Source organism: Salvelinus fontinalis, chromosome 15 (genome assembly GCF_029448725.1).
Source record: "Salvelinus fontinalis isolate EN_2023a chromosome 15, ASM2944872v1, whole genome shotgun sequence".
Lineage (NCBI taxonomy): Eukaryota > Metazoa > Chordata > Actinopteri > Salmoniformes > Salmonidae > Salvelinus > Salvelinus fontinalis.
Window position 1 is genome coordinate 36,634,025 of NC_074679.1, and position 12,973 is coordinate 36,646,997.

General features: G+C 43.0%; 1 protein-coding gene across 11 annotated transcripts in view; it reads right to left on the reverse strand.

Annotated features, from left to right (window-relative positions):
* The window catches only part of LOC129811881 (apoptosis-stimulating of p53 protein 1-like), a 49,875-nt gene that overhangs the window by 15,678 nt on the left and 21,224 nt on the right, over window positions 1-12,973 (reverse strand). For 10 of the 11 annotated variants that reach the window (XM_055863592.1, XM_055863597.1, XM_055863598.1 and 7 more), the window contains 2 exons: window positions 12,857-12,927; window positions 1,044-1,145 (listed from right to left, as the gene is read on the reverse strand). In XM_055863592.1, the coding sequence (XP_055719567.1) occupies window positions 1,044-1,145; window positions 12,857-12,927 (173 nt within the window). Of the gene's footprint in view, window positions 1-1,043; window positions 1,146-8,530; window positions 9,153-12,856; window positions 12,928-12,973 lie in introns of those variants that run through there. The other variant, XM_055863599.1, reaches the window with a different exon arrangement.

A 12,973-nucleotide genomic window follows, 5' to 3' on the forward strand; every position in this document is an offset into this window, starting at 1 on the left:
GTAACCATGCTGGTTAAGTGTGCCTTTGAATTCTAAATATATCACAGACACTGTCACCAGCAAAGCACCCCCACACCATCACACCTCTTCCTCCATGCTTAACGATGGGAACCACACATACGGAGATCATCCGGTCACCTACTCTGTGTCTCTCAAAGACACGGCGGTTGGAACCAAAAATCTCAAATTAGGACTCATCAGACCAAAGGACAGATTTCCACCAGTCCAATGTCCATTGCTAGTGTTTCTTGGCCCAAGCAAGTCTCTTCTTATTATTGGTGTCCTTTAGTAGTGGTTTCTTTGCAGCAAATCGACCATGAAGGCTTGATTCCCGCGGTCTCCTCTGAACAATTGATGTTGAGATGTGTCTGTTACTAGAACTCTGTGAAGCATTTATTTGGGCTGCAATCTGAGGCTGGTAACTCTGATGAACTTATCCTCTGCTGCAGAGGTAACTCTGGGTCTTCCTTTGCTGTGGCAGTCCTCATGAGAGCCAGTTTCATCATAGCGCTTGATGGTTTTCCGGATTGACTGGCCATCTTAAAGTAATGATGGCCTGTCATTTCTCTTTGCTTATTTGAGCTGTTCTTGGCATAATATGGACTTGGTCTTTTACCAAATAGGGCTATCTTCTGTATACCACCCCTACCTTGTCACAACTGATTGTCTCAAACTCATTAAGAAGGAAAGAAATTCCACAAATTAACTTTCAACAAGGCACACCTGTTAATTGAAATGCATTCCAGGTGACTACCTCACGAAGCTGGTTGAGAGCTGGTTGACGTCAAGGCAAAGGGTGGCTACTTTGAAGAATCTCAAATATAAAATGACTACATATGTGATTAGACATGTGTTATTTCATAGTTTGATGTCTTCACTATTATTCTACAATGTAGAAAAAAATATATATATATAGAAAACCCTTGAATGAGTAGGTGTATCCAAACTTTTGACTGGTACTGTATATTATGTTTATTGTTTATATATAAATATATATATATATATTATTGACTATGTGATCAGCAGTGTCTGTGTCCTAGTACCTTGGCAACCAGCATCTGCTGTTGGGCCTCGATCTGTTGCTGTTGACGTGTGGCCATCTCCTGCAGCTCCGACAGAGACAGCTCCACGCTAGGGTTCCCCACCTACACACACATGCACGCACGCGCAAACACACACACACACACACACGTCAGACAAACCGGGAGAAAGAACAAGCTCAAAATGTGGGCCCTCTCAAACAACAAACAAAGCACATCTTCACACACACACATTGACATGAAAACACTGACTGCATCAGATGATAAAACATTATGCTACAGAGTTACAGAGACTAGTGTAGGCAGCAGTAGACCTAGATATAACAACATCAAACATGGAGACAACAGGTCTCATCTCACTGTCTTATGTAAGAATATTCTCCATAACATCAAAAACACATAACTCTCCTCTCTGATGTGAAGTTACATTAGCTTTGTGATATACAAAATGAATATCAAACAGAATATCATACAAATTTGAATATCAAACATTATGCTCATGATATTAAAAGGTTTGATGCTGACCCGTGATGCTGTGTGCAGGATGTGTGCAACACACAGCTGTCAAAAACAATATATATATTTTGTTTAAATGCATTTCTCAGTGCACACACACTGCAGTCACATGGCGCTCACACACACACACCAGCAAACATCACTGGACCACTAGGAAATGCCTGGAATGCCTAAACAGGAAGCTTGTAGTCCTGCCATGTCCTGCAATTGTGTATAGTTTTGTGTATAGTCATTGATTAACAAACACAATGCTGTCTCTATTTATCTATATATATATTTCTCTCTCTCACACACACTTTTTATAAAACACACACATTAAGTCCTGCTTTCACACTCAACTCATAATCTCCCTCAGGTGCTTGATCTCTAGTCTATCCTTTTGAGGTGAAGAGTTTATGGTTTTGTATCTTGAGAAAAGGGCTAATGAACAGGAAGACTACAAAGCACAGCTTAGTGAGGTCACTGGACCACTCCAATCCATTCCCATTACGGCTAAAGTTGAAACGATGATGTTAAAAGGGAACTACATTACAGCAACCTTGAACAGGCCTCTGGTGCTTTAGCTTGTGGTGCCAAGGCAGCATCTGTGAGCTAGTGAAAACAGGAAAGCTTGCTGTTCGCCTTTGGACAATAGAAGAGGGAAATAGGGTCATTCCTGTGTGTGTGTGTGTGTGTGTGTGTGTGTGTGTGTGTGTGTGTGTGTGTGTGTGTGTGTGTGTGTGTGTGTGTGTGTGGTGGAACAATAAGAGGTGCCTCTGAGTGGTCGATTCATTCATGCCTCAGTCAATGGACATGTCAAGTGTCGCCTGTCACGTCAAGATTTCCTGGAATACATGACTTCCTCCCCCCCGAGGGGCTTAAATATGCAACATTTCAAGTCACCAGTAACAATTCAACAGTGGAACATTGGGTCATCCATTGCCAGAAGGATAGAATGAGTACTACACTGAACATTTTGGACCAGTGGAATCCATTGATTAGGCCTATGGGCAGAATTGCCCTCATTCTAGAGAGGCACCAAATGATGTCAAATGAGGTTTTAAAATACCACTGAAGCAGGCTTGTTTGCATTTCAACAGAGCTGTAGAGAAGCTTCATACAACATAGCTACAAACAGATGTTGAACTTTGATAACTGTACTGCTGTCTGTCTTAACTAGTCTGTCATTGTAAGTTCAAAAACAGCAGGAGAGAAGGGGTCAGTCAGGGTCTAATGCAAGTTAAGGGAAATGGACAAAAAACTGTAACAGTGCATTTCCTTCACATCAAACATTGACATAACTGCTGATATTAGGAAACAGCGTCCCTGTGCAGGATCAGAATTCTGACTCAGCCCTCATACCATACGCAGGACCATGCCAGAGTACTGTACCTGCAATATTTTATCCATAAAAGACAAATAAAATGTTAAACAACCGGTGTAGACTGACAGTGAAATGCTTACTTACGAGCCCTTCCCAACAATACAGAGAGAAAGAAAATAGAGATATAATAGAAAAGTAAAACACGCAATAAAAGTAATAATAGATACACAATGAGTAATGGTAACTTGGCTAAAAACGGGGCACCAGTACGGAGTCGATGTGCAGGCGTAAGAAGTAATTGAGGTAGATATGTACTAGTGGAGGCTCCTCAGAGGAGGAAGGGGAGGACCATCCTCCTTAGTGTGTCACGCCCTGGCCTTTGTTATCTTTGTTTTCTGTAATAGTTTGGTTAGGTCAGGGTGTGACAGGGGGGAAGTTTGTGTGTTTCTGTCTTGTCTTGGGTGGTTGTATGGTATAGGGGGTTTAGGTAGAGTAGATGGGTTTGTGTTTGAGTGTAGGTGTCTAGGTATGTCTATGGTTGCCTGAATGGTTCTCAATCAGAGACAGCTGTCATTCATTGTCTCTGATTAGGAGCCATATTTAAGGCAGCCATAGGCAGTAGGCTTTTGTGGGTAGTTGTCTATGTTCTATGTTGCATGTGTGCACTTAGTCTATTATAGCTTCACGTTTGTTGTTTTGTTTTCGTTCTTTTGTCTTCCAATAAAAGAAGATGTATTTTTCACACGCTGCGCCTTGGTCCATTCATTCGTCTCAAGATGTTTGTGACATAGTGATTTTTCTTTTTTTAAGTGAAACATTTTTAAAAAGTTAGCATTTTTAGATAAAACTATACTAAATATATTCACATCACCAAATAATTGATTAAAACACACTGTTTTGCAATGAAGGTCTACAGTAGCCTCAACAGCACTCTGTAGGGTAGCACCATGATGTAGCCGGAGGACAGCTAGTTTCTGTACTCGTCTGGGTACATTGACTTCAATAGAAAACCTAGGAGGCTCTCACCCCCTTCCATAGTGTAACGTCCTGACCAGAGTTCGTATGTGTTTTGCTTGTTTAGTGTTGGTCAGGACGTGAGCTGGGTGGGAATTCTATGTTGTGTGTCTAGTTTGTCTGTTTCTATGTTGGGTTAAATGTGTTGCCTGATATGGTTCTCAATTAGAGGCAGGTGTTTGACGTTTCCTCTGATTGAGAACCATATTAAGGTAGGCTGTTCTCACTGTTTGTTTGTGGGTGATTGTTCCTGTGTCAGTGTTGGTGCTACACGGGACTGTGACGGTTAGTGTGTTTTGTCAGTTTGTATTAGTGTCTTGTTTTGTTTGATTAAATTCATTATGTCTAATTACCACGCTGCACGTTGGTCCTCTGATCCTTCTCGCCTCTCCTTGTCCGAGGAAGAGCTAGACTGCCGTTACACATAGACTTACACTGTAATTATGAAAACTTCCGGAGGATGTCCTCTAACTGATCAGAGCTCTTGCAGCATGAACTGACATGTTGTCCACCCAATCATAGAATCAGAGAATGAATCTAGTACTAAAAGCATAAGCTACAGCTAGCTAGCAATGCATAAAATATGTTGCGTAGTTGACTCAAAGAGAGAGAAAAGCACTAGTTAAACAGTTTTGAACAAATTAGGAGAGGCAAGAGAGAGTGAGGGAGATGTTGTTGTATTTCACTTTCACTTATTTAGCTAGCGAATGCAGCTAGCTAGTTTAGGCTATTCAAACACCCGGTTCAAACAGAGAGGGACGCTATGTTAGCTAGCTGGCTATGGCTGTTCAACACTGGAATTCTTCCAAGTCAAGCTAAGCTTTAGTTTTTATTAATTTCTTGCCACAGGGCCTGCCGGTGTAACTGCTTGCTGCTGACTGTACACTGTTCTAGTAGCTATGTTGACTATGACATATAATAATAATATTGTGACAACGATGTAGGCTGTGTGTAGCGCTTAGCAATTATGATATCAAGGTTTGACCCGGATAGGTTTTTTCGCCTGGTCACAAAAAGCTGATGTATTGTGCACTGAAGTCCACAAGTGAAGGACAAATGTGAGAGGAGAGCGCGTAGATGCGAGAAGGAATACAAAGTTCAAATTGACCATGTTTTTTTTATGTGGCTGCTATGAAAGTGAACTGTGTCTGTGTGTGATCAGGGGTGCATTCATTCTGCCGATTCTGTTGAAAAACGTTTCTTAAACGGAAGCAAACAGAACAAAACGGGGATAAATATTCCTAAATTTGTCCAACAGAAACTCTCGTTTGCAACTGTTGGACTAATGATTACACTGTAGATCAGATAAATGCAGGCAAGAGTGTGCATGGCAGAATTGAATATGTCAATGTCTGTCACCTTGATTACTCAAATTTCTTTCGACCTGTGCACCTACACTACCGGTCAAAAGTTTTAGAACACCTACTCATTCAAGGGTCTTTCTTTATTTTCACTATTTTCTACATTATAGAATAATAGTGAAGACATAAAAACTATTAAGTAACACATATGGAATCATGTAGTAATCAAAAAAGTGTTAAAGAAATCTAAATATATTTTATATTTGAGATTCTTAAGTCCACACTTTGCCTTGATGACAGCTTTGCACACTCTCATGAGAGCCAGTTTCATCACAGCGCTTGATGGTTTTTGCGACTGCACTTTCAAAGTTCTTGAAATTATCCGGATTGGCTGACCATGTTTTAAAGTAAAGTAGTTTTTGCTTATTTGAGCTGTTCTTGCCATAATATGGACTTGGTCTTTTACCAAATAGGGCTATCTTCTGTATACCACCCCTAACTTGTCACAACACAACTGATTGGCTCAAACGCATTAAGAAGGAAAGAAATTCCACAAATTAATTTTGAACAAGGTACACCTGTTACTTGAAATGCATTCCTGGTGACTACCTCATGAAGCTGGTTGAGAGAATGCCAAGCGTGTGCAAAGCTGTCATCAAAGCAAACAAATATAAAATACATTTTGTTTAACACTTTCTTGCTTACTACATGATTCCAAATGTGTTATTTCATAGTTTTGATGTCTTCATTATTATTCTACAATGTAGAAAATAGTAAAAAATAAAGAAAAACCCCTGAATGAGTAGGTGTGTCCAAACTTTTGATAGGTACTGTACATAAACTCAGCAAAAAAAGAAACGTCCCTTTTTCAGAAACCTGTCTTTCAAGGATAACTCGTAAAAATCCAAATAACTTCACAGATCTTCATTGTAAATGGTTAAAACACTGTTTCCTATGCTTGTTCAAGGAACCATAAACAATTAATGAACATGCACCTGTGGAACGGTCGATAAGACACTAACAGCTTACAGACGGTAGGCAATTAAGGTCACAGTTATGAAAACTTAGGACACTAGAGGCCTTTCTACTGACTCTGAAAAACAGCAAAAGAAAGATGCCCAGGGTCCCTGCTCATCTGTGTGAATGTGCCTTAGGCATGCTGCAAGGAGGCATGAGGACTGCAGATGTGGCCAAGGCAATAAATTGCAACGTCTGTATTGTGAGACGCCTAAGACAGCACTACAGGGAGACAGGACGGACAGCTGATCGTCCTCGCAATGGCAGACCACATGTAACAGCACCTGCACAGGATTGGTACATCCAAACATCGCACCTGCGGGACAGGTACAGGATGGCAACAGCAACTGCCCTAGTTACACCAGGAACGCACAATCCCTCCATCAGTGCTCAGACTGTCCTCAATAGGCTGAGAGAGGCTGGACTGATGACTTGTAGGCCTGTTGTAAGGCAGATCCTCACCAGACATCACCGGCAACAACGTCGCCTATGGGCACAAACCCACCGTCGCTTGACCAGACTGGACTGACAAAAAGTGCTCTTCACTAACGAGTCGCAGTTTTGTCTGACCAGGGGTGATGGTCTGATTCGCGTTTATCATCGAAGGAATGAGCATTACATCAAGGCCTGTACTCTGGAGCGGGATCAATTTGGAGGTGGAGGGTCCGTCATGGTCTGGGGCGGTGTGTCACAGCATCATCGCACTGAACTTGTTGTCATTGCAGGCAATCTCAACGCTGTGCATTACAGGGAAGACATCCTCCTCCCTCATGTGGTTTCCTTCCTGCAGGCTCATCCTGACATGACCCTCCAGCATGACAATGCCACCAGCCATACTGCTCGTTCTGTGCGTGATTTCCTGCAAGACAGGAATGTCAGTGTTCTGCCATGGCCAACGAAGAGCCCAGATCTCAATCCCATTGAGCATGTATGGGACTTGTTGGATTGGAGGGTGAGGGCTAGGGCCATTCCCCCAAGAAATGTCCGGGAACGTGCAGGTGCCTTGGTGGAAGAGTGAGGTAACATCTCACAGCAAGAACTGGCAAATCTGGTGCAGTCCATGAGGAGGAGATGCACTGCAGTACTTAATGCAGCTGGTGGCCACACCAGATACTGACTGTTACTTTTGATTTTGACCCCCCCTTTGTTTAGGGACACATTATTCCATTTCTGTTAGTCACATGTCTATGGAACTTGTTCACTTTATGTCTCAGTTGTTGAATCTTGTTATGTTCATACAAATATTTACACATGTTAAGTTTGCTGAAAATAAATGCAGTTGACAGTGAGAGGATGTTTCTGTTGGTTCCAGAGCATCGGTACCGCTAGCCGTGTGGTAGCAGAGAAAACAGTCTATGACTTGGGTAGCTAGAGTCTTTGACCATTTTTATGGCCTTCCTCTGACAGCCCCTTGTATAGAGGTCCTGGATACCAGGGAGTTAGCCACAGTGATGTACTTGGCCGTACGCACTACCCTCTGTAGCGCCTTGCTGTCGAATGCCAAGCAGTCGCCATACCAAGCGGTGATACAGCCAGTCAAGATGTTCTCAATGGTGCAGCAGTATAACTTTTTAAGATTCTGAGGGCCCATGCCAAATCTTTTCAGCCCCCTGAAGGGGAAGAGGTGTTGTCGTGCCCCCTTCACGACTGTGTTGGTTGTGTGCTCCACTACAGCCCCGTCGATGTGAATGGGGGCGTGCTTGGCCCTATATTTCCTGTAGTCCACAATCAGCTCATTTGTCTTGCTGACATTGAGGGAGAGGTTGTTGTCCTGGCAACACACTGCCAGGTCTCTGACCTCCTCCCTATAGGCTGTCTCATCGTCATCATAGGTATGACTATAGCACTAGCTTAAATCATATGTCGTTTTAATCACACCCCACATGAATGGGGATCCTAAAGAAAAAGATGTAGGCTGTAGAACATGTCTTACATATTTCAATTACGCACACTAACGGGCAGCTATTTTTTAAATCAGTGCCATTTGACAATAATTAATTTAATTATGCAATTATGACATATTGCATGATCAGTAAAATCCAGAAAAATGCTGATATTCAAACATGTAATAGCCTAATCATCAGGGATTTGGGCATATCTTTATTCTTGCCTAGTTAAATAAAGATTAAATAAAATTAAATAAATTATATTATTAGCTTTTTATGCATGCCTTATGTTACCATTCCTAGCCTTTATAGCCTATTTGGCATACAATGAAATGCTATACAAACCAATAAAAACACATGAAAACATATAGGCAGACAATATGTGACCTGCCCGGAGAAACTTTACACCATGACAAAACATCACAGAGATCTCATTTAAATTGGTTTTATTACCTGGTGGGCGTCCCAGGTAATTCTGCAAGATCGCACCTTAATTTTGCTGCATTGTCCTTCAACTGTAAATTCCTGTACAGCCTCAACATGTTTCCACTCCATTTTTTTCAATCAAATCGTTCCTCTACTCATCCAGCCAACGTAGCCCCGGTCACCGAGCCAATGAATGACAATGCACCGATTCCTATCGCAACTTTCGCACTTGTCCGATGCGGTGATTTACGAGTCTCTTCCTATGGCTCAAGGAGCACGGTTATTCCCCTCGTGTCACGTTAGAACATGTAAACCAGCGTGCGCATTCCGTAAACAGGGAGGGCAAATCAAGTCCGTGACTCAGTCGGGATGAGATGGACCGGTATAGTTGTCACATCCATTTAGCCTGGCGAGTAACGGGTCACACTATATGTTCCTACAACAAACACCCCTAGCTACCTTTAAAAAAATGTACGTTGGTTATAAGAACATCTCAAACATGTTTCAAAAGCGCCCATTCTTCGTCGCTGACGTGACTTTGTGACTGCGTAAGTTTTTCTCCCCTGTGAGGGATTTGTCCAATTTTGACGTGCCAGCAGTTCTTTTCACTCTCCCTCTCTCGCTCCTCCTCTCATCTCTATGCTGCTGGAGCCGGACTGCAGCACGAGAACATCCCCTCCCTTTCCCATGCTCCTGCTGCCATAAAGTCTCTGCGCCACAGCTGTCTCCCGGACAGGTGCTGGGACACTCCTGATAATGCACTTAATGGAAATTTAGGGGAAACAAAACCTTGTATTAATCTCGTGCCAATCATTCCAGCGCTTTCATGCATCATATTCTAAAATTGCTGTGATCTCAGAAATACAGATTACACTTCTTGCATAATAAATGTCATTCTCAATAGAACCTCAGAGTCAGTCTCAAACATAAATGGTATGTACAGTTGCTGCTTGCGCCACACACAAATCCCAATTCTAAGGACCTAATCATTATGACACCTAAACTGTCTTCAGTTTTGATTCCCCCACCCCCCCAACAAATGTACAATGGAAAAATAGCAGATAATAATCTTCATCAACTAACCCTTGACCTGTTTTGACATAATCAAAGTTATTCCCTAACCCAGCTGTTATTTCTATAATTACACACACTTGTGCAAACAACAGTGTCAGTGTCATGTCAGCCATAAGGGTCCATCCAACCACTGCTGCCTGAGCCCTGCTCTGTTGTAGCCACAGCTCACTCCCTTACAGTAGCAGGAGCATGTGAGGGTGGAGGCAGCACACTTCATGTCTAGGAGACAGGGAGGAAGGAAATGAACATACAGAGAGATGTAGAGAGGGAGGATAAAGAAGAGGAGGAAAAGACACTGACAGACAATGAGATCAGCACAATGTGCTGGCGTAGGCAACTTCTGTTTCTCCCAAAGTTGCCTCTGTCTCCACACTGAACTTTCAACTTTCAGTCTGGTCGAGTTGTAACGCTCTAGACTCTGGACCACATATGCCCATCCACAGGGTTCAGGTCTCGGCTTAGCCCTTCCTACCAGTCATTCATCCTTCATTGTCTCCCCCCTAACATCTGCCTATACTGTCTGAAAACCCATAAAAAGATCAAAGGACGTTCAAATCTCCAATCTCCTTAAAAAAAAAAAGGATCGCTTGGATTGAGTTGGCCTACATATAACTGATAAGACACACACTTTCCTGACAGTGAACTACTCCACCCTGTGAAGACAATGACGCACAGAGAGATATGAGGTTGCTAAGAATCAACATAGTACAGTAGACTATACAGTCCATTTTTTTTTAAATAAACCACTGACAGCCAAACACGACAAGCCCATGGGTTGCAGCTTGAGTGCCCCTTGATCAGAAAGAGACACCATGCTACATGTTATCAATTAACCGTAGTCCTGAGTGTCTCAGTTGCTAGATCATAGTGCTGCAATGTCAGGATTCCAGTTGTGACCACCCATACAAAAATGTTGCTTTGGATAAAAGTGTCTGCGAAATGGCATATTATTTATACACTATATATTCAAAAGTATGTGGACACCCTCTCAAAAGAGTGGATTCGGCTATTTCAGCCACACCCATTGCTGACAGGTATATAAAATCCAGCAGACACCCATGCAATCTCCATAGACAAACATTGGCAGTAGAATGGCTTTAATGATTGACTTTCAACGTGGAATCGTCATAGGATACCACCTTTCCAACAAGTCAGTTCGTCAAATTTCTGCCCTGCTAGAGCTGCCCCGGTCAACTGTACGTGCTGTTATTGTGAAGTGGAAACGTCTAGGAGCAACAACAGCTCAGCCCCGAAGTGGTAGGCCACACAAGCTCACAGAACAGGACCGCCGAGTGCTGATGCACGTAGCACGTAAAAATCGTCTGTCCTCAGTTGGAACTACTCACTACTGAGTTCCAAACTGCCTATGGAAGCAACGTCAGAATAGGAACTGTACGTCGGGAGCTTCATGAAGTTGGTTTCCAAGGCCGAGCAGCCACACACAAACCTAAGATCACCATGCGCAATGCCAAGCGTCGGCTGGAGTGGTGTAAAGCTTGCCGGCATTGGACTCTGGAGGAGTGGAAAAGCGTTCTCTGGAGTGATGTATCACACTTCACCATCTGGCAGTCTGACGAATCTGGGTTTGGCGGATGCCAGGAGAACGCTACCTGCCCCAATGCATAGTGCCAACTGTAAGCTGTAAAGTTTGGTGGAGGAGGAATAATGGTCCGGGGATGTTTTTCATGGTGTGGGCTAGGCCCCTTAGTTCCAGTGAAGGGAAATCTAAACGCTACAGCATACAACGACATTCTAGACGATTCTGTGCTTCCAACTTTGTGGCAACAGTTTGGAGAAGGCCCTTTCTTGTTTCAGCATGATAATGCCCCGTGCACAAAGCGAGGTCCAAACAGAAAATGTTTGTCGAGATCAGTGTGGAAGAACTTGCCTGGCCTGCACAGAGCCCTGACCTCAAACCCATCGAACACCTTTGGGATGAATTGGAACGCCGACTGAGAGCCAGGCCTTATTACCCAACATCAGTGCCCGACCTCACTAATGCTCTTGTGTCTGAATGGAAGCAAGCCCCCACAGCAATATTCCAACATCTAGTGGAAAGCCTTCCCAGAAGAGAGGAAGCTGTTATAGCAGCAAAGGGGGGACCAACTCCATATTAATGCCTATGATTTTGGAATGAGATGTTCGATGAGCAGGTGTGCAGATACTTTTGGTTATGTAGTGTATTTACAGTAACCCCACCCCAGTAACTGTAACCTCAGCACACACACACACACACACACACACACACACACACACACGTGAGAATCAGCCCCCCAAAATTATCTTAAAACAGTTATTTCATGAGATTGTTGTAATCCATCAGGACTGACTGACTAAGAGAACCAGTCCTGAATAAAAGCACTCACAACTAAAGGTAGATGCACTGTCGCTAAACGTGTTAAGTTACTAAGCTAAATTATATACAAGGTTATCTGCCTCTTTTAATACATTCATGGTGGAATCTGAACTTGAAGATGTGCGCATGTAACTCAAATCAAATTCAACTTTATTTGTCACATTCACCGAATAGAACAAGTGTAGACCTTACCGTGAAATGCTTACTTACAAGACCTTAACCAACTGGCTGTCAATGAAGGACATAAGCGAACGTTTGAGTGACAGATGAGTATCTCAGATCATAAACTGTGAAATGAAATGCAATTGCTTTTGAGCACTGCCTGGGGACAGCATCTAGGGGAAATTGTTGATATGTGACACAAAAATAATAGCCAAAGAAAGCAGTCAGGATTCCAGTCTGGGTCAGAGATGCCAGACCGTAGTAAGTTGAGCTTTATCTCCTGTTTTCACATGGACAAACTCTGAGGGAACTGTAATCATGCCTGTCACTAAGCCTTCTTCTAATCCTCTGTACTCTACAAACAAAAACACACACACACACACACACTTACTTGAGCACACTAACACACACACCCACAGTCGCACAATCGAGCATACACACACACACACTCAAGCACACACACACATAAAACAAACACAGCAATGCACTCTCTGCCTCTCTCTCACAGTTAAAGACCCACTAAGAATATCTCTTAAAGAGAGTGACCGAGGAAGTCCTTGGCATTACAGTAAAAACTTTTTTTTTGGCCCTATGGATAGGAATTATTAAGACTTGAAATGCTAAATCATGACGCCCTACAGCTTTCCTTCCCATTCACAAAGCTAATGAGCAGGCAGGCATTATGCCAGGAAGTGTGTTTGTTTACTGCAGTGTGTGAATGTGTGCGTTTTGTGTGTGTGTGTTGTGTTGTGAGGACTTACCCTGTCCTCACAAGGCTGGTCTGAGCTCCCTCTACTGCCTTTGCTGGACTGGTCCTGAGAGAGCTGGCTCCCTGAATAGCAAAGAAGGACATTACATCAGACAACAGTGCACATAAC